We start from the raw sequence: 23,359 nt of genomic DNA on the forward strand, positions 1-23,359 counted from the left end.
ATAATTTCAGTCCCTTTCTACTGTTTTTGCCCATTACTGCAATATTCCAGCCAACATTAGGTAAGTGGAGCCCATTGCTTGTCCTAAACTCCTAAGGCCACATCGAAGTGTGCAAGATATGCACATTTGATACAGACCTTTTTTTTCTTTTTTGTTGTGTTGTATGGGTGTACACCAAAACATCTTGGTAATTCATGCAACACCTTATAGATGACCTAGCCACTATTAATTTTAGTTTTACCACCTTGCTTTACTAGCCTGAAAATCACTCCATAAAACACGTATATATAGTTTAAAGTTACCGCTAGCCTGCACCAACCATTTTTAGACAGACCATAAGCATAGAATGCATATTCATGCTATAAAACTGACTGCACTGTAAAAAAATGATGTGTATAATGTAACAAAACTTTAACAAACACATAAAAGCATGATTTTAAAGTCATTGAATCAATATGGTCATAAATTTTGATTTTGTAAATAACTTAAAAAGTTGATCTGATTGAAGAAAACCGTAATGATTTTTGAAATCAGCACCCCAAAATTAGTCAATATCAGTTTTAACATTAAAGACACCAAAAATTGTGTTGGCCAGTGTAATAAATTGTTATTGTTTAAAATTTAAATTGATAAAAAAGGTGTTTTTTTAAGGTGACATTTTTTTTCATACGCATAAAAAATGATGACAGCAATCTCCATGAGTACTTATTTATTACATTTGAGCAAAGACATAATTTTCTATGACTTTACTCAAGACAATTCCAAAAAATAAAATTGTGCAAGATATTTTCCAGGTCAGACAATTTTGTGCACATAAAACAGACTCTAATTCACATCTATGGCCAGACATTATAACCTTAGCAACACAACAACATAAAAAACAAACTATTTTCCAAGTAAACCTTTTTAAAGTTTCAAAAACAACTAGAAGAGTGGCTTTCTGATATACTTCCATTTTATATATTCTATACGATATTTACCAATTTACTATACACATCATTTGATCTACACATATGATTGTTTTTGTAAACAAAAACGAATGGGTCCCCACACGCATGTTTGTGCGGATTTACGGTAAACAAATGTTGCGGTGATTTTTACATTCGTAAGGACAAATTTTTAGAAAGCATTAACCCAACAATAAAAAAAATTGTTCGTATTCTTTTTGCACTATTATTGTCATGTAATTACAAAAACATTAAAAAAACGTAACAAAGACTTGAATCTAATCTCTTGCTTTAACCCAGATATAGTCCTCCAAGGTCGGGCAATTTTTTTTTAGAAAGCTGTAACAGTTGTGTTACAGACACTTTAAATTAAAAAGCAATTTGCTACAAGTGTATACATAACAAATTGTTTTTCATATAACTTTGTTTCGCAAAATGAGTACCATTGACCTGTAGTAACCTCTCAGGGTGCACACGCCAAACGACTGTTTGACCTTTTGACACCGTTTTCAATAGCACGCCGTCATTCGTGTTCAACAATACTGTTAAGCCTAATTTATACATGCCTTGAGTATTGATTCCTAAATTGATTGTTAAAAAAACGCTACGTTATGAAGAAAGTTCTGAGCTGTGTTTGTAATACCGACGAGTTGACCTTAAGTAACCCGTGATCATGCGGCGGCCAACCTGACAGCGAGCATTTAAAAAAACATTTATTTGGCAAAAAAGTCAAGTTTATTTTTTCATCTTAACTTTTATTAACAAAGTTTTTCTTGACATATACAAAACTGAAGCACGGTTATTAGGCTTAAATCACGTCATAGGTGTAAAACCTTCGCCAAAACTAAAAATGTGAGTGATAACTTATTAAAACGACATAGCATTGCTGTACAAAACAGCTGATTTCTAATCACTGAAACGATGTCTCGTAAAACGTCTGTCCGACGTCAAGCTGAGCCCTCCCGCTATCGTAAACCAGTGAGTTACTCTCTTGGTACTTCTGCCTACAGTGTCTTTCTTGACCAAACGAGCGTTAGACACATTTACGTTTCGGGGGCCTGTGGGTGAATCTCTGGGTCATACGGGGTCAAAATTCACATGGACCATCTTTAGACCAATATCTGTAATGTGTGTAAAATTGAAAAAGTTTGAACCATTCTTTCTTGACCAAAACGTGGGAACAATAGCCGCGCTAAAAATTTCACGTTTTGGGGTGCTGTGGGTGAACCGAGGGATCAAACGGGGTCAAAATTCACATGGACCATCTTTAGACCAATACCTATTATGTGTGTAAATTTGAAAAAGTTTGAACCATTCTTTCTTGACCAAAACGTGGGAACAAATCCGCGCTAAAAATTTCACGTTTTGGGGGGCTGTGGGTGAACCGAGGGATCAAACGGGGTCAAAATTCACATGGACCATCTTTAGACCAATATCTGTAATGTGTGTAAATTTGAAAAAGTTTGAACCATTCTTTCTTGACCAAAACGTGGGAACAAATCTGCGTTAGAAAGAAAAAAAGAAAAAAAAAATATAGACAAAAACAATATGTGTCCCCTTCAGGGAAGGGGACCCATAATAAAGATTACACACTTTTACTTGGCACAATAAGTACAGAATTTGACCTAGAAACATATCCCCTATTTGTTTGTTTTACGTTGCACAGGCGCGATTGCATTTGTATCACTGATAAAACTTATGTAAAATATCATGTAAATAAATATACAGCTAGAAGTTGAGGTCAAAACCAGAATGATATTGACTGAATCCCATCAGGACAATTTTAGCCATTTAACACTATGTACCTAAAGAGTCAATCAGTATGCAGGGCGTTAGGTGAGAGAGGCTGTACACATGCATATCATTCTCAAAGCAAAATACAATATTATAGTTCACCCAGCAACTGTAGTTTGGAGTCAGCATAAAGGTGTTAAAAGAAACAAAAATGTCATGCAATAATATTGTAAGATACAAAATAGCACAAGTGTTCTCAGCAAGAAGATGCCATAATTAATTACACAGACAACCAAACTCATATTTTCAGGGTGGTCACACCATGTATTCAAACAAAAACTTGATAAAAGGGGGCCATTTGTCACATCCGGGGTTCAAATATTAACTAATAGATTAAAAATTATCAAGCTCATACTCACCATGTCCACTTTGCAATGCCAAGGAAGTCATGCAATGGTCCAGTTGTGTGTGCATGTGCGCAAGTTCTTATAAAAACCTGTCATCAAGAACAAAAAATTAGTTCAATTTTAAGGGGTGAAAAGTGAGTTAAATCTTAGCTGATCAGCCAGAGCATAATAAAATGTCACATTAATGCAATGGAAGCACAGAAAAATAAGTGCACTTAGCAAATAAAAAAGTTTGTTTGTTTCATTTTTATCCATGGTGGACAGACAAGGCTTATATGCATTATGCTTACAGTGAGTCTGTCATTAAGCTGCCTGCTTAGTCAATTGTATCATTTTTTTATTCCACTGGGTTTGAGCAATGCTTGTTTAGAGAAACACAAGTGGTCAGAACCCACAACCTTTTGCCCACAAGCATTTATCTTGCCAGCAATTGTACATGAGCTATTAAACAAGCAGAATAAACCTTTATTGAATACAAAATAAAGAAGGATTGGGCCATAACAGTCCACCGAATATCTGTGCTTAAATTCATGTTTTATTTGCACATTTGCAGTCTAAATTATCTGTTGCCTATTTTTATGTCAAAATGGGCAAGTCGAAAATTGAGATGAAGCAGCCACCAACAGAGGTGAACATTGAGATGTTAAATTTACTTGTGGTTCTGTTTTTCTTGGTGTGTGTAAGTGGTTAAATATGTTCACAACTTGAGTGACTAAAAAACATATATATGATCAGGCCAACCCAAAATGACCTACAAATTGAAATGTACCAATGGTAGAAAAGTGGCAAATGCAGTTAATTGCATCATCCATTTAACTGCATAGGGGTTGTTAATCCCTCCAATAGCTATTTGTTCAGGTAATTGTATACTTTGGTTAATTGCTCAAAAAAGTTTAGCAAACGCATTAAATGCTTTACCAAACTTTGTCAGTAATTTATTACATAAACAGTGACATTGCGAATATATTCAATTGTACATTGGAACTAGAATGGTGGCTTTTTGATATACTACCATTTTATATATTCTATACGATATTTACCAATTTACTACACATCATTTGATCTACACATATGATTGTTTTTGTAAACAAAAACGAATGGGTCCCCACACGAGTGTTTGTACGGATTTACGGTAAACAAATGTTGCGGTGATTTTTAGATTTTTAAGGACACATTTTTAGAATGCATTAACCCAACAATAAAAAACATTTTGTTCGTATTCTTTTTGCACTATTATTGTCATATAATTACAAAAACTTTAAAAAAGAACAAAAAAATAATTTCAATTGATTCTCTTGCTTTGACCCAGATATTGTGGTCCAAGGTCAGGTTTCAAACACATTTTTTTTCTAGAAAGCTGTAACAGTTGTGTTACAGACACTTTAAATTAAAAAGCAATTTGCTACAAGTGTATACATAACAAAATTGTTTTTCATTTAACTTTGTTTCGCAAAACCATTGACCTGTAGTAACCTCTCAGGGTGCACACGCCAAACGACTGTTTGACCTTTTGACACCGTTTTCAATAGCACGCAGTCCTTGGTGTTCAACAACACCGTTTAACCTAATTTATACATGCCTTGAGTATTGATTCCTAAATCGATTGCAAAAAACGCTACGTTATGACGAAAGAAAGTTCTGAACTGTGTTAGTGATACCTACTAGTTGACTATAAGTAACCCGTGGTCATGCGGCGGCCAACCTGACCACGAGCTTTTGAAAAAACATTTATCTTGCAAAAATGTCAAGTTTATTTTTTCATCTTTATTTTTATTAACAAAGTTTTGCTTGACATATACGAAACCGAAGCACGCTTATTAGGTTTAAATCACGTCATAGATATGAAACCTTTGCCAAAACTGAAAATGTGAGTGATAACTTAATAAAACGAAATAGCATTGCTGTGCAAAACAGCTGATTTCTAATCACCGAAACGACGTCTCGTGAAACGTCTGTCCGACGTCAAGCTGAGCCCTCCTGCTATCGTAAACCAGTGAGTTACTCTCTTGGGACTTCTGCCTACAGTGTCTTTCTTGACCAAACGAGCGTTAGACACATTTACGTTTCAGGGGCCTGTGGGTGAACCGCTGGGTCAATCGGGGTCAAACTTCTGGAGGATCAAGTTCAGATTAATAACTAACATGTGTCCAAATTTAAATAAATTAGAAGCACTCTTTCTTTACCACATGAGCGATAAAAACCAGCGTTAAAAATTTACGTTTCGGGGGCCTGTGGCTGAACCGCTAGGTAATTTGGGGTCAACTTCAGGTGGACCAAGTTTGGATTAATATCTAAAATATGTCCAAATTTCAATAAATTTAAAGCACTCTTTCTTTACCAAACCAGCGTTACAAACCAGCGTTAAAAATTTTACGTTTCGGGGACCTGTGGGTGAACCGCTGGGTAATTTGGGGTCAAACTTCAGGTGGACCAAGTTTGGATTAATATCTAACATATGTCCGAATTTCAATAAATTTAAAGCACTCCTTCTTTACCAAACCAGCGTTACAAACCAGCGTTAAAAATTTTACGTTTCGGGGGCCTGTGGGTGAACCGCTGGGTAATTTGGGGTCAAACTTCAGGTGGACCAAGTTTGGATTAATATCTAACATATGTCCAAATTTCAATACATTTAAAGCACTCTTTCTTGACAAAACGAGCGTTACAAACCAGCGTTAGACAGAAAAAAGAAAAAAAAATACGGACAAAAACAATATGTGTCCCCTTCGGGGAAGGGGACCCAGAATAAATCAAAAGAATGCATTTGCCAACATAAGTCAACATATAAGAAAGTGACCATTGTAAATAATGTACCAAAAATATTTAATAGAATGAAATCATGTCATGTTAGACCAATATGGGGTGGCCTGATAATAGTTAATTTCCTAAACAAACTGGTATAAAGTGCTTTTTAAAATGATGCATTCTCAGGAAAAAGTGGAAGGATTTTACTTTAAAGCCAGATATATGCTGTGTGTGATGATGACATTGGGGATTATGAATGTTTATTCCTTGCGAAATGGAATCAATGTTGCAATACTAGCCATGGTAATAAAACGACCAATACAGCTATGAAACCCTTTTCTTTTGATATAAATTCGGTTGAATTTTGTAGCTATGTGCAGCCTAATCAGTACACCAAAATACTGGTTAAAATGGTTGGAGTCTTACCATATGGAATGGCTCTAAGTACAATTATGCACTTGATACCTTTAAGGCCAGAAAAATACTGGCTAAAATGGTTGGAGCTTTACCATATGATATGGCTTCAAGCAGACACTCTTGCTGTCATATGTATAATCAACTGATCTTGTGTTTATTGACAAGCCTTAAATATAACTGAAATACAAAACGTTTCAATAAAGATTTTTTCCAGGTTGACACTTCATCAAATGGAACCACATCAGCTACTAACTATTCATATGAAAGTGAATGCACTATATTCAATGAGACAGAAACAGAAAATTCAAAGGTAAAGCTGAGTATATGAAAAACCTTTGACACGACATGACTCAGTTTAATGCCTTTACAACAGGCCTGACATACTTTAATTTGGACATGAATAATATTCAAAGTTCCCATATTTATTCATTTCGGTTTAGCTACTTTTGCAGTTTTAGTAAGGTGTTCCCAAGTTGTTGATTAGACACAATTACATATCCTATTTAATTGCAATGCATACCACCAAAAGTCAGTAAGCCATTTTCTTTAATAATGTTCAGCATTAAGTGTGTTGCAAATGATTTAATTTTCTAATTTAATCAACTATTTCCTACTCTATTTGTCCATATTGAGGTTTATTTTTAGCAAAAAAATCATCCAGATAGATCATGGACTTAACAATTTAGTTGAGTTTGCTACATACATTTTTTGGTAGGGGGGCACAGGTCTTACTGGATTACCTATAGGAGGCCACAAGGCCTGAAAGTTACTTTTAGTGGTCCACAGTGCATAAAAGGTTGAGAACCACTGGGATAGTTAATCTGAAGCCGATGTTTGATAAAAATCTAGTTGTGTAATTGCACAAAACAACTCCGCAAATTCAACACTCAAATTAATGAAATTTGTCTGTATTATTTTAAAACAAGCACAAAGCAAGTTATTCTTATCATATTATTTAACCTCCTACTTAGGTGGGCAAATTTCAATGGACAATATCTCAGCAAACCCTTGTGATTGGCTGTTATTACTACGGGTACATGTTCATGAACATACCAGGAGCATTGCTTGCCAAGCGCTTTGGCATCCGAATTGTACTAGGCCTATCAGGCTTACTTTCATCAACCCTTACATTACTGGTACCTGTTTTGACACACCAGAGCGTTTACCTGCTTGTTGCAATTAGAATCGCTATTGGAACGATACATGTTAGTATTACCTGGCTTTTTAGTAGTATTACCCGGCAGAAGCTAACTTTTTGGTGACATGTTTTTATTTTTTAGGGAGTAACATTTCCTACTGCGATTACGGCATGGGGACTATGGGCTCCTCCACTGGAAAGAAGTAGACTCTTGTCCATAACACTTGCTGGGTATTCCATGGGAAACTGTCTCATATTCCCAATGGTGGGACTTATTGTTACTGCAGCCAGTTGGGAAGCAGTGTTCTACATTACAGGTATATATTGGCCTAAACCAGGGGTGTACAACCTTTGATACTGTGGGGCCAAATACAATTGCCAACACAAGGTGATTTTTCTTTGTTGCATACCAAATATGCTTAACTACAAGTAAAATTCACATTTAATTCTAGCCACATATTGCCAGGTCACAAAAAATTGCATCGTCCACATTAACCTGCTCAAAAATATATAATAGTTGGACTGGTTTCCAGTACATTTGAAATACAAGCATCTCTGCGGGCCGCATAACATCAATCAAGGGCTGCATTAGGCCCACAGCCCACAGGTTGCCCACCCCTGGCCTAAACCAAGGTATTATCTTTGTAATTGGTAACTAAACACAAAGTACTGAAATGTCATTTGTATTGTTGAAACACTTTGTTGAAATAAAGTATATAAAAAAGATCAAAAAGTCACACACAACTAGAATGGTGGCTTTCTGATATACTTCCATTTTATATATTTTATACGATATTTACCAATTTACTATACACATCATTTGATCTACACATATGATTGTTTTTGTCAACAAAAACTAATGGGTCCCCACACGCGTGTTTGTGCGGATTTACGGTAAACAAATGTTGCGGTGATTTTTAAATTCTTAAGAACAAATTTTTAGAAAGCGTTAACCCAACAATGAAAAATTTTGTTGTATTTTTTTGCACTATTATTGTCGTATAATTACAAAAACATTAAAAAAGAACGAAACAAATACTTTCAATTTAATCTCTTGCTTTGACCCAGATATTGTCGTCCAAGGTCGGGTTTTAAACACAATTTACGTTTACGAATCCACCTCAACTCTTGGGACTTCTGCCTACAGTGTCTTTCTTGACCAAACGAGCGTTAGACACATTTACGTTTCGGGGGCCTGTGGGTGAACCGCTGGGTCATTCGGGGTCAAACTTCAGGTGGACCAAGTTCAGATTAATATCTAACATATGTCCAAATTTGAATAAATTTGAAGCACTCTTTCTTTACTAAACGAGCATTACAAACCAGCGTTAAAAATTTTACGTTTCGGGGGCCTGTGGGTGAACCGCTGGGTAATTTGGGGTCAAACTTCTGGTGGACCAAGTTTGAATTAATATCTAACATATGTCAAAATTTCAATAAATTTAAAGCACGCTTTCTTCACTAAACGAGCGTTACAGACCAGCGTTGAAAATTTTACGTTTCGGGGGCCTGTGGGTGAACCGCTGGGTAATTTGGGGTCAAACTTGAGGTGGACCAAGTTTGGATTAATATCTAACATATGTCCAAATTTGAATAAATTGGAAGCACTCTTTCTTGACCTAACGAGCGTTACAAACCAGCGTTAGACAGAAAAAAGAAAAAAAGAAAAAAAGAAAAAAAAAATACGGACAAAAACAATATGTGTCCCCTTCAGGGAAGGGGACCCATAATAAAGCTAGATGAATTTAGTTGCTTTGAAATCATGATTTACGTGTGATAACTGTTTTTTTAATGCAGTTTGCTGTTTTTAGTTTTTGTCTAATAAGCAATTTTTCAAAGCCAACTAACATACTTAGGTTCATTGGGAATTATTTGGTCTATTGCTTGGTTAAGCATAATCTACAATAGTCCTGCAGAGCACCCAAGAATTTCACCTCAAGAAAGAAAGTACCTTCAAGAGAGCATTGGAACCAAAAAGGTACAAGCTAAGTGCTAGTTTTATGTTTTTGTGGTATGTGAAGCTTTTTGTTCATTGTAGAGTAGTGCCAAACGTCCGATACCTTGGAAAAGAATTTGTTCCTCGCCAGCTATTATGGGTATATTTGCTGCCCATTTAAGTGACAACTGGGCAACACTTACTTTAATATCTCTGGTTCCTATGTACCGAGCAAGAGTACAAGGATTCAATACAAAGGCGGTAAGTTTGATTGTGACCCCAAGTCAAAATGTATTGATCTCATAAGATTCAAAACCAATCATTCACTTGTTACCTTTTTAGGCAGGATTTCTTTCATCACTTCCATTTGTGCTGCGGGTGGTCATGAATGTGCTATGGGGAATTACAGCTGATTTTCTCATAGGATCCAAGGTCTTCTCAACACTGACTGTGCGAAAGGTTTGAAAGTTGTTGAAACCAAAACAGTTAACTAGTTTTAGAAATGTAGTAAAGCTAACCTTTTGTTTTTTACAGATTTCTTCATCATTGACTCTAATATTAGCAGGAGTTGCTTTAATAGCAGTAGCATACCTGGGATGCAACACATTGCCAATTGTTATTCTGCTTGCTTCAGCAGTGGGAATCTTGGGAATGGCAAGTAATAATCTAAATTTAAGTCAATTTTTACAACAACACAAAATGTTTTCATGCACAATAGAAAAAGTTTATCTCAAATCATTATGTCTGTATGCAATAATCTTTTGTTTTGAGCTTCTGGACATTGCACATCTTACTTGGATGTGGCCCCAATATTTAGCGGTGTCATATTTTCAATCTCAAACATGTTTAACTCTGGAATTGGTTTTGCTGCTCCGCAAGTTGCTGGCCTCCTACTGGTCGACAATGTAAGCATATGATTCATGGTTTGTAGATTGTTCGTTATCTGTCTCAACATAAAAACGAGTCTGTATTTTAATTTCAAATGCAATTGGAAAAAAAATGTTTGCTTTAGTTCCACACTTACATTGCAACTTGTGATTAGTCTCTGGCCAGTTGGCGCAAAGTGTTCTGGTTAGCTGCAAGCATATCAGTATTGGGTGGAATTTTATTTGGAATCTTTGCGTCTGCTACTTTGAGAAGTTGGGCTAAGGAAAAAGAAACCATTGATGGTAAATTGGTATTGACATTTACATTTTGACAATGTAACAAATGTTTGGAGATTAAAACATAGTTTTGTATTCTGACATTCTACAGACAAAAATGGACAGCTGATGAAAACAACAGACCCTTGAAGATGTTTTACAAAATAAACAATGCTTCTAGATTAATTTACTGCCAATTGAAAAGTTGAAATGATATTTAAAAGTTTTAAATGTTATATATTGCAGTTTTTGCAAAATCTCTTATTGCATTAATTTGTATCAGTAAGTACTAAGATGTCACAACAAAATAAATCTAAAATATAACACTGTGAAATATATTTTCCAGGCCAGACAATTTTGTGCACATAAAACAGCATCTAAGTTCACATCTATGGCCTGACATTATAACCTTAACAACATAAAAAAAACTACTTTTCCATGTACACCATTTTCCAGTGTTAACACCATAAAGGTAGTAGTAACACAGTTATATCTGGTACAATACATAAAGAATTTGACCCAGAAACATATTGCCTGTTTGTTTGTTTTTTGTTGCACAGGTACGAATGCATTCGTATCACTGATAAAACTTATGTATAATATCATGTAAATAAATATACAGCTAGAAGTTGAGGTCAAAAAACCACACTGACAAAGTATTGACTGAACCCCATCAGGGTAATTTTAGCCATTTACCACTATGTACCTAAAGAGTCCGTCTGTGCAGGGTGTTAGGTGAGAGAGGTTTACACATGCATATCATTCTCAAGGCAAAATGAAAAAATAGTTCATGCTGTAGCGGTAGTTTTGACCAAGTGGCAGTCAAAATAACATTGCAACAAAAGTTGGTATTGTTTTAGTCTTTTTTCCTGCTGGTGACTGATTTAACCAAACCACCTGGGGTACCTTAACCTGCTAATGTTAAGAGTTGTAAAAAAATTGATAAAAGAGCAATACATGCAGTTGTTTGTGAGGCTAATGAGAGTTGAGTATATTGTCAGTTATAAAATAGCATAACTTGTTTCAGCAAGATAATGCCATAATTAATTACACAGACAATCAAAATCTTTAGGTAGTGCTATGTATTTAACTTGATAAAATGAGGCCATGTGTCGCATATGGGGTTCAAATATTAACTAATGGATTAAAAATTATTAAGCTCATACTCACCATGTCCACTTTGCAATGCCAAGGAAGTCATTCCATGGTCCAGCTTGCATGGCATGAGCATGAGTACTTATAAAACCCTGTCATCAAAAACAAAAGCTTAGAAAACACTGAACAAGCGTTTCATCTACCAGGTAGCATATTTGACAAATTTGTTGTATAACTGATGTAATGCTAAACAAAATACGTATCACAAGTTTGGAAAATCTTTATTTCCAGGCTGAAATCAGTTGACAATCTTTTAAAAAACAAATATATTTCGCTAAAAAAGCATCTTCAGTGTCTACAGAAAGCAATAAAAGGGATTAAAATTAGAAAAAGCCAATAGTTCTTTAACAAACACGGTCACTCCACAACTGAAACAAAATACGAGTTGTTTTTTCAAGAACAAGAATGTAACTATTTTTCGTTGTATCCTGCTGCCCTTGTACATTTGCGCTTATGTGCTCAAACGTCAGCAAAAATACAAGTTCTTGAAACAACAACTAGTATTTTGTTTAGCATTACACCAGTTTAACGACAAATTTGTCAAACAAAGGTTTAGTTAATATTTTAGGGGTAAAATTTGAAAAAGTTAAAGCTGATCAGCCAAAGCATAATAAAAAGGCACATTATTGCAACGGAAGCACAGAAAAAAGTGCATTTAGCAAAGAAAAATGTTTGTTTGTTTCTTTATTATCCATGGTGGACAGGCAAGGCCTATATGCGTTATGCTTGCAGCGAATCTGCCATAGAGAAACCTGCTTAGTTGGAAGTCAATTGGATCCGTTTTGTTTGATGTTTTCAATGTAAGTCAATAGGTGATTAAATATAGTTCAGTCCATTAGACTCCACTGGGTTGAAGCAATCCTTAAGTTTCGTTGCTCAGGGAAACACAAGTGACCGAGGCAGAGATTAGAAACCAGAACCTTTTAACCAGCAATTGCAATCTTACCAACAATTGTACATGAGCTATTAAACAAACAGAATAAACTTTTATCTAAAAAAAACAGATCGACTGGTCCATAACAGTACACTGAATGATTGTGTTTTAGTCCATGTTTTGTTTGTACATTTGCAATATAAACTAGAAGGGCGGCTTAGCACATATTGCCCTTGCATGTACACTATAACCTATTTTAAAACATAAATATATTTCCTATGCTTATTTTGTATTGGGTCCCATATTAGCCATCGTCTTTTATAACTTTAGTCGTTTCTGCAGGCAAAAACTCATGGGTCCCCACACACGTAAAGTTGAAAATATTGCAATTCAAGAGATAACCATGAGAAAGTCGGGTGTTGTAAGGTAAAACACAGTGATCGGCACTGGGCTTAAATAATAACTAGAAAAGTGGCTTTCTGATATACTTCCATTTTATATATTCTATACGATATTTACCAATTTACGATACTATACACAATTGTATCTACATGTATGATTGTTTTTGCAAGCAAAAACGAATGGGTCCCCACACGCATGTTTATGCAGATTTACGGTAAACCTATGTTGCGGTTATTTTTAGATTCTTAAGGACAAATTTTTCACAAAGCATTAACTTAACTTTAAAAGCTTTTGTCCGTATTCTTTGTGCATTATTATTGTCATATAATTACAAAAAATCGGTGAAAAAAGAACAGGGAACATACTTTCAATTTAATCTTTTGCTTTGACCTTGATATTGTCGTTCAAGTTCATTTTTTAAACACATATTTTCCTAGAAAGCCTTAACTGTTAATTAGACACTATATTAAAAAAGTCGTTTGCTACAAAGGTATACAAAACAACTTGTTTTTCACTTAACTTTGTTTCGCAAAAACGACCGTTTAATGACCTTTTGACACAGTTTTTAAAAGCATGCAGTCCTTAGTGTTTAACAATACTGTTCAGCCTCATTTATACATCACTTACGTACTGATTCTTAAATTGATTTGTCAAAAAATAAAGAAGATACGTTATGACAAAAAATTCTTAACTGTGTTGTAATGCCTACAAGTTGACCTTTAGTGACCCGTGGTTATGCGACGGCCAAGCTGACAACGAGAATTTAAAGACCATTTATCGCGGCGTTTGAAAAAGTTAAGTTTATTTTTTCATATTTATGTTGATCAACGACGTTTTGCCTGACATAAACGAAACCGAAGTACTTTTATCGAGTTTAAATTACGTCTTAGGTGAAAAAACTTAACTCCAAAACTGAAATTGTGCGTGATAACTCAATAAAACGACACAGCATTGCTGCACAAAAAAACAGCTGATTTCTAATCACCCAAACGACTGTCTCGTAAAACGTCTGTCCGGACGTCAAGCTGAGCACTCCCGCTCTGCCGCCTTAATCATAAACCAGTGAATTCCTCCCTTCGGACTTATATCTGACTGATAGCGTACACATATTATGGGTTGTAAAGGTAACTGGCAAAATTTTAAATATTAAACGAATACCCTGCTTAAACAATTGCTATTTTTTAAAAAATATTTCTGCACTATAGGGCTTGTATTTCTGCCTAAAATCTAATACTGATTATTTCGGGGTTTAACGGGTGAAAAATGGGTGAATCCAAAAAAAACATACAAAATTCTTTAAAAAACCTTACATTGCACCAAACAACAAAGCATGGAACTCCAAGACGCTGTACTTTAGTCAATACAACAGTTTTAAAAATTTTACGTTTTAGGGGCCTGTGGGTAAACCGCTGGGCCAATCGGGGTCAAACTTCAGGAGGATCAAATTTGAAATATTAACTAACATCTTTGTAAACTTGAATAAATTTAAAGCACTCCTTCTTGACCAAACGCGTCTCACAAGCCAGCGTTACTAAAACCAATTATTTCGTGGTTTAAAGGGTGAAAATGGATGAATCCGAAAAAAAGATACAAAATTCTTTGAAAAACCTTACATTGCACCAAACAACAAAGCAAGAAACTCCAAGACGCTGTACTTTAGTCAGTACAGCCGTTTTAAAAAAATTACGTTTTGGGGGCCTGTGGGTGAACCGCTGGGTCAATCGGGGTCAAACTTCAGGAGGATCAAATTTGGATTATTAACTAACATCTCTGTAAATTTGAATAAATTTAAAGCACTCTTTCTTGACCAAACACGTCTCACAAACCAGATATGGTGGTCATTGTAAAGTGATATACAAACTTAAGGCCGGATACTTGTTAATTTTAAAGTATTTTTAGACTTTTAGTCTATTCTTCCGAAAAAATCTGAATTAATTTGAGTCCAGCAGTTGTTTGCGACGAGTTTAGACATACCAAATGTATGAATTTGTTCATTGTGAACAGTTAAACCCTCAGGAATAGTTGGAAGTAATATTCATAGTGTATAGATCACTCTGACTTCATTGTCCAATAGTAATAAGTGCTGATTTCTAAGTTGTACGTACTAAAACTGTATTACATTTCCAGGCCACGTAGCACATTAAAAAAATTCTTTATATGACTGTACAAATCTATTAAATTTGCTTCATTCGAGTCTATTGTGGGTTATATGTATACCGCTGGGTCAATCGGGGTCAAACTTCAGCAGGATCAAATTTGGATAATTAACTAACATCTCTGTAAATTTGAATAAATTTAAAGCACTCTTTCTTGACCAAACGCGTCTCACAAACCAGCGTTAGACAGAAAAAAGAAGAAAAGAAAAATACGGACAAAAACAATATGTGTCCCCTTCTAGAAGGGGACCCATAATAATATGCAACCACAATCATTGAATCAATAGTACTGCAAAATTTGAGCCCAATCTGCCAATGTTTAAAATTTTGACCACTAGAGGAGATTTGAGCAACAGCTGCTAACACTTCTGACGTCATAGGGCTGTTAACAACCCCCTAACTGCCATTGCACAAAAACATCCACCAAGCAACCAACAAACACAAGTAACATACGACTGGTTGCCCTTGTAACACTATTGGGCCACAGAAATCTTTCGTTTGTGGTGTCCAGTAACATACAAATACGTTTTACACTTTGGGGGCTAGTGGGGTAAATGTTGGGCCTACAGGGTTGAACACAACAATCAACACCTCTAAATGGCCTCTTCTTCAAGCTATCCAAATTTCAGCCCATTCCGACACTTTTTAAAAACTCACTCATTTTAAGGGATTAACAGGGTAAGTACTGGGGTTATCAACACAAACAAAGTGAGATGCACATCTACATAACTATATCGACCATCTGTGTAAATTTCATCCAAATTCATCAAACATTTGATGGAAAAACGAGTCGGACAAACTTTGGGTGAAAAAAAAAAACATTTTAGGGGGCTAGCGGGGTAATAGTGGGGTTATCAACACAAACAAAGTGGGATGCACATCCACATAAATATCTATCATCTGTGTAAGTTTGATTTAAATCCATTAAACATTTGATGGCAAAACGAGTCGGACAAACTTTGGGGTAAAAGGGGGCTAGTGGGGTAAATCCTGGGGTTATCAACACAAACAAAGTGGGATGCACATCTACATAACTATATCTACCATCTGTGTAAGTTTCATCAAAATCCATCAAACATTTGATGGAAAAACGAGTCGGACAAACTTTGGGGAGAAAAAAGAAAAGAAAAAACAAACAAACAAATTTGAGTAAAATCAATATGTGACCCATAATAAATATACAGCTAGAAGTTAAGTTCAAAACCACACTGATAAAGTATTGACCGAATCCTATCAAGGCAATTTTAGCCATTGAACACTATGTACCTAAAGAGTTGGTCTGTATGCAGGGTGTTAGGTGTGTGTGGTATACCCATGCAGATCATTCTCAATGCAAACTGTCAAAAGAAGTTCACCCTGCAGGAAGTGACAGTCGAAATGGGTAACATTGCAACAAAATTTGGTATTGTTTTTAGTTTTTTTTCTTGCTTGTGACAGATTTAACCATACCACTAGGGATGATCAAAGTAGAATAACGAATCCTATGGATTCGAATCCAGTTAGATTCGAATCCATTTTTGCCGTTTATATCGGGTAATTGGAACCGATATAAATGTGTGCTCTCGTCGTTGGCAAAAATGTAAACACATGTGTTACGCTTTTACGTCGACGCCCGGTCATTGTACCGGTTGCAAAGACGTCAAGTGCATCGTCGCCGTCAAATCAGTGAGCGCTATACAAGTTATAACGCCAAGTCACGAGTCGCTATAACAACGCCATAACGACGGTTGTGCGTTGGAGGCATAATTAACGATTACGCATCTGATCACGTGCTTATGCTTATGCCATTAAATGACATACCGGCGACTTTTTGCAACGTCTTACCAGCATCTAATTGTTTCCAACTTTTTTTCCGACACAACAAAAATTTAAAGGTCATGGCGTTAGGCAGCAATTGGAAGCATCGGTTTGTCTGTTAATATCGCAAAAACAGTGATGGAATCCCATAACATATGACGTTTGCATCATTTTTTAAGCACATACAAACATAAGAATGTAGTTAGTACACACTGCAAAGTTCACATTTTGTGTTGCAAAATCGCTGGTAGTTTAATTGGAATTCAAAATCACCCAATGTTTTAACTTTGCTAGGGTGCCTGTTTTTGCAGTTGTTTTAGGTTAACAAACGTTATATATTAGTACACTAGGGAGTCTATGTCAGTCCTCTCCCATCAACAAATCAAATTACCACAGCATGCTTACAACATAGTTACTTCTACTGAAGGCAATAATAATTATTATTGCCTTCAGTATTATAATCACTAAAATACAATTGTAAAAGTATAATCACTAAATACAATTGTAAAAGTTATTTCTGGTTTAGTGGCTTTTGGGTCATTTAGTTTCAATGCAGTTGTGCAAAGTTTTCTCAGTGTTTTTGTTTGTTTTGGTTTTTTTTACATTATAAAGGAAAAATATGTTTTATAATGTATGAAACTGGTGTACTTTAGTTGTTGTCAAGATTAATGATTGCTCAGTGAAAAAAAATATAAGAATTGGATTTGATATTCTAGATTCGCATCAATTATTCTAAAATACCCAATTATTCTACTTTGAACATCCCTACATACCACCTTGGGTACCTTTAACTGCTAATGTTAAGAGTGGTAAAAAATGATAAAAGAACAATAAATGCAGTTGTTTGCGAGGCTAATGAGAGTTATATTGTCAATTACAAAATAGCACAACCGTTTCAGCAAGATGATGCCATAATTAATTACACAGACAATCAAATTCTTAAGGCAGTGGTCAGACTATGTATTTAACTTGATAAAATGGGGTTAAAATATTAACTGATGGATTAAAAATTATCAAGCTCATACTCACCATGTCCACTTTGCAATGCCAAGGAAGTCATTCCATGGTCCAGTTTGCATGATATGAGCATGAGTACTTAAAAACCCTGTCATCAAAAACAAAAATTTAGTTAATATTTTAGGGGTAAAAATGGAAAAAGAAATAGCTGATCAGCCAAAGCATAATAAAAAGGCACATTATTGCAACGGAACCATAGAAAAAGAAGTGCATTTAGCAAATAAAAATGTTTGTTTGTTTCTTTATTATCCATGGTGGACAGGCAAGGCCTATATGCGTTATGCTTGCAGCAAATCTACCATAGAGAACCCTGCTTAGTTGGAAGTTAATTGGATCCGTTTTGTTTGATGTTTTCAATTTAAGTCAATTGGTGATTATAATATAGTTCAGTTTATAAGATTCTACTGGATTGAAGGCTCAGTGAAAGATACAATTAGAACCAACAACCTTTTGACCACAAATAGTAGTCTTACCAACAATTGCACATAAACTATTAAACAAACAGAATAAACTAATATATATTCAATAAAAAACAAAAAAATAGATGGACTGGGCCATACCATTCCACTGAATGATTGTCTTTTGGTTCATGTACTATTTGTACATTTGCAGTCTAAAATTATTCATTGCATATTTTTATCTCAAGATGGGCAAGCCCAAAATCGAAATGAAGCAGCCACCAACAGAGGTGAATATTGAGATGTTAAATTTTATTGTGGTTCTGTTTTTCTTGGTGTGTGTAAGTGGTTAAATATGTTCACAACTTGAGTGACTATAATATATTATATGGTGACCCTAACCCCAAATGACCTGCCAATTGAAATGTACCTAAGGTTGAATAGTGGCAAAAGCTTTCTCATTACAAGTTATCTGCATATATATACTGAAAAATCCAGTTATTCCCAAATCCAAATGCATAGGGATAATAAATTCCAACCATAGTCATTTGTTGAGAAAATTACCTGGGCAATAGCATAATCTGGTTATTCACACAAAACAACTTGGCAAATTAGTTAAGTGCTAAAAAATTTCTGCATAAATTTTTTAAATATGTTAAAAAGTGCGTTTGAAAAACATAGAACATAGCATTGAATGGCAATATGTACGGAAGTCAACTATTTAGTCACTTGCAGTTTGATAGCAAAATTATGCTGGCCCCAACATACAAAAAAAAACTAAAATAAACAAACTGATATAACAGGCTCTTTCAATTTTCAGGAAAAAGTGGAAGGATTTTATTTTAAAGCAACACATATGCTGTGTGTGATGATGACATTGGGTATTATGAATGTCTTTTCCCTGCGAAATGGAATCAATGTTGCAATACTTGCTATGGTAATAAGAAGATCAAGTATAGCTATAAAACTTTTTTTTAACTAAATTGGGTTGAATTTTGTAGCAATGTGTTTTACAGCCTAATCAGTACACCAAAAATACTGGTTAAAATCGAGTCCTACCAATTGATATGGTTCCATATAGACACTTTAGCTCAGTTTTAAAAAATTAGCTGATTAGCTTGTGTTTTTTCACATGCCTCAAAAGGATAAAGACACAAGAATTTTTTGCAGGTTGACACTTCATCAAATGTAACCACATCAGCTACCAACTATTCATATGAAAGTGAATGCATCATGTCCAATGAGACAGAAACAGAAAATTCACAGGTAAATATAAACAAAACTAGAAGGGCCGCTTTAACACATTTGGCCATTGCACATATTTTGAAATGTTAATGTTTCCACACATATTTTGTATTGGGTCCCATAATAGTCACCGTTTTTTTTTAAAACCTTGGTTTGTTTCTGTGGGTAAAAACTCATAGGTCCCCATTCTTGCACAGCTGTCAATAATGCATTTCAATAGATAACCATGGTTTAGTGTTGTTAGGTTAAACCAAAAAAGGAAGGAGACTCACATATAGTGGCAACTCAGTAATATACATAAAACATTGCGAACTACTGGCTAATTTGGTTTGGTTAAGTTAAGAAGGGTATGTAATAAATTTAACATAAAAACAACAATTTAATATCTTGGCATTCATCTTGGATGACAAAACAACATGTTCTGCCAAAACCCTTGGTTCCCATCTGTTGGTAAAAATATCACAGCTGTGTACATAAAAAACCTTGGACATGACTGGGTATAATGTCTTCAATGGGCCTGATATACTATGGTTTAGACTTGTCATTATGGTTTAGCTACATTTCAAGTTTCTGTCAGGTGCTTTTGTATGGACACATCTGGTTAATTGCATATTCTATGTAGTTACAAAGGGTTTTTAAATCTAAGGTATATGTTTGTTGAAAAAAACTCTAGTTATTTGCATAAAACAACTCAAATTGAAGAAGTGATTAACCAGATTTGTCTGTATTAATGTGAAAAGAGCACAAAACAAGTGATTCATATTATATTGTTTAACCTTCTTCTTAGGTGGGCGAATTTTAGTGGACAATCTCACAACAAACCCTTGTGATTGGCTGTTATTACTATGGGTACATGTTTATGAACATACCAGGAGCATTGCTTGCCAAGCATTTTGGCATCAGAATTGTACTAGGCCTATCAGGTTTACTTTCATCAACCCTAACATTGCTGATACCTGTTTTGACACACCAGAGCGTTTACCTGCTTGTTGCAATAAGAACTGCTATTGGAACAATACATGTTAGTATTACCTGGTTTTTCACGCCTATGGCAGAAGCTATTTTTGGGTGACATTTTTATTTTTTAGGGTGTAACATTTCCTACAGTGCTTACGGCATGGGGACTATGGGCTCCTCCATTAGAAAGAAGTAGACTATTGTCCATAACATTTGCTGGGTACTCTGTGGGAAACTGTCTCATATTTCCAATAGTTGGACTTATTGTTACTGCTGCCAGTTGGGAAGCAGTGTTCTACATCACAGGTATATATTGGCCTAAACCATGGTATTAGCTTAGCATTGTTATTAGTAACTATCCACAAAGTACTAAAATGTAATTTTCATTGTTGAAACACTTTTTAAATGCAGTTTGCTGTTTTTGGTTTTTGTCTAATAAGCAATTTTGCAGAGCCAACTAACATACTAGGTTCATTGGGAATTATTTGGTCTATTGCTTGGTTAAGCATAATCCACAACAGTCCTGCAGAACACCCAAGAATTTCACCTCAAGAGAGAAAATACCTTCAAGAGAGCATTGGAACCAAAAAGGTACAAGCTAAGTGCTAGTTTTATGTTTGTTCCTCACCAGCTATTTGTTTTTGTTCCTCACCAGCTATTATGGGTATATTTGCTGCCCATTTAAGTGACAACTGGGCAACTCTTACTTTAACATCTCTGGCACCTATGTATCTAGCAAGAGTACAAGGATTCAATACAAAGGCGGTAAGTTTGAAGTCAAAATGTATTGATCTCATAAGTTTCGAAACCAATCATTCACTTGTTACCTTTTAGGCAGGATTTCTTTCATCACTTCCATTTGTGCTGCGGGTGGTCATGAATGTGCTATGGGGAATTACAGCTGACTTTCTCATAGGATCCAAGGTCTTCTCAACACTGACTGTGCGAAAGGTTTGAAAGTTGTTGAAACCAAAACAGTTAACTAGCTTTAGAAATGTAGTAAAGCTAACCTTTTGTTTTTTACAGATTTCTTCATCATTGACTCTAATATTAGCAGGTGTTGCTTTAATAGCAGTAGCATACCTGGGATGCAACACATTGCCAATTGTTATACTGCTTGCTTCAGCATTGGGAATCTTGGGAATGGCAAGTAATAATCTAAATTTAAGTCAATTTTTACAACAACACAAAATGTTTTCATGCACAATATAAAAAGTTTATCTCAAATCATTATGTCTGTATGCAATAATCTTTTATTTTGAGCTTCTGGACATTGCACATCTTACTTGGATGTGGCCCCAATATTTAGCGGTGTCATATTTTCAATCTCAAACATGTTTAACTCTGGAATTGGTTTTGCTGCTCCGCAAGTTGCTGGCCTCCTACTGGTCGACAATGTAAGCATATGATTCATGGTTTTGTAGACTGTTCGTTATCTGTCTCAACATAAAAACAAGTCTGTATTTTAATTTCAAATGCAATTGGAAAAAAATGTTTGCTTTAGTTCCACACTTACATTGCAACTTGTGATTAGTCTCTAGCCAGTTGGCGCAAAGTGTTCTGGTTGGCTGCAAGCATATCAGTATTGGGTGGAATTTTATTTGGAATCTTTGCATCTGCTACTTTGAGAAGTTGGGCTAAGGAAAAAGAAACCATTGATGGTAAATTGGTATTGACATTTACATTTATAAAGATTATATATTTTTTAAGAATTATCCAAACAGATAATCAATTTAAAGCACGGTTAAAGCTAAAAAACAGTGCTGTTAATTGACAATGAAACAACAAATGTTTGAAGATTAAAACATAGTTTTGTATATTCTGACATTCTGCAGAGAAAAATGGACAGCTGATGAAAACAACAGAGCCTTGAAGATTTTTCTCATAATAAAGCAAAGCTTCCAGATTAATTACTGCCAATTGTTATAAATTAAGTGCAGTGTTAAAAGTCTTCTAATTTTACCGTTGGTGTATTGGTAATAATATTCAAAATCTTTCAAAAGTGTTTCATTTTGCAGTTTTTGCAGAATTTCTTTAATGCATTATTTTGCATCAGTAATTACTAAGAAGTCACAACAAAATAATCACTACTGCAAGATCATATTTGAGCTATAAGTTCGAAAGTTACCACAAGTTGAAAAAAAAAACAAGTTAAAAAACATTAATTGCAAATCGAAACAAATCAACATTTTCGTACTTACCCGCGTTTCTTTTGTTCCAGCTTCCAGTGAAATCATTACATAGATATCATAATAAAAAACACTTTTATTGAAACTTTAATAGCCGCTGTTATACGTAAACGTATAATACTGTAGTATAAACAGGATCTATTCAACTGAAAATATGTTTTTATGAACTAAATTGTTAAACAAATTGTTTAATAGAAAAAAAAGAAAGATAAATTCTATTCGCGTTCCTTTACTACTTACGTAAAAGAAGTCATTATGGTTTTACGCATGAGTAAATTCTGGGAAGAAACTTGCCTGCAAGCAGTTCCTGCAGAAACTAAACACCGATTCTGTATTATTGTAGTTCGTAACCACGGCCACGGGCAACGCTTAGATTACATTGTTTTGGTGCCTAAACTAAGGGCTATCGTACGCCATTTTCTAGGATATGTTCTCCTTTTGCATACCTTGTTCTTACTCGTCAAATTCAAATGTATTTATGTTTCTATTTGTCAAGCAAAAACAGTTGAAATGTATGAACTTACTTAAACTCAATAAGTTTTATATTTTGAACTATCATTTTGAGAAGCTTTGTGACTTTTGAACCAGGTTTAGTGTAATCAATGAAAGTTGTGCATTGAGATCAAGGTATAGTTTTGCATCCATTTTCATTTTCCTAACCCCATGTATTATGAGCCACTGCCTTAAATTTATACATATGGGA

At 35.0% G+C, this 23,359-nt stretch overlaps 2 protein-coding genes across 2 annotated transcripts; both read left to right on the forward strand.

Moving 5' to 3' along the window:
• The first annotated feature begins 6,007 nt into the window (after positions 1–6,007).
• Positions 6,008–10,663, forward strand: LOC145219848 (sialin-like). The gene is made up of 11 exons (XM_080087156.1): positions 6,008–6,136; positions 6,465–6,560; positions 7,222–7,455; positions 7,531–7,705; positions 9,245–9,366; positions 9,427–9,585; positions 9,667–9,783; positions 9,859–9,982; positions 10,096–10,229; positions 10,367–10,493; positions 10,579–10,663. The coding sequence occupies exons 1-11, from the start codon at positions 6,008–6,010 to the stop codon at positions 10,614–10,616; spliced, it is 1,455 nt and encodes a 484-aa protein (XP_079943282.1). The 3' UTR covers positions 10,617–10,663.
• A 7,850-nt stretch (positions 10,664–18,513) lies between these two features.
• LOC145219849 (sialin-like) lies at positions 18,514–22,432 on the forward strand. Its single transcript, XM_080087157.1, has 10 exons — positions 18,514–18,555; positions 19,086–19,202; positions 19,436–19,531; positions 20,599–20,795; positions 20,908–21,058; positions 21,302–21,418; positions 21,494–21,617; positions 21,731–21,873; positions 22,002–22,128; positions 22,303–22,432. The coding sequence occupies exons 1-10, from the start codon at positions 18,514–18,516 to the stop codon at positions 22,338–22,340; spliced, it is 1,152 nt and encodes a 383-aa protein (XP_079943283.1). The 3' UTR covers positions 22,341–22,432.
• Positions 22,433–23,359: the final 927 nt, after the last annotated feature.

Source organism: Phallusia mammillata, chromosome 3 (genome assembly GCF_965637545.1).
Source record: "Phallusia mammillata chromosome 3, kaPhaMamm4.hap1.1, whole genome shotgun sequence".
NCBI classification, from domain to species: Eukaryota; Metazoa; Chordata; class Ascidiacea; order Phlebobranchia; family Ascidiidae; genus Phallusia; species Phallusia mammillata.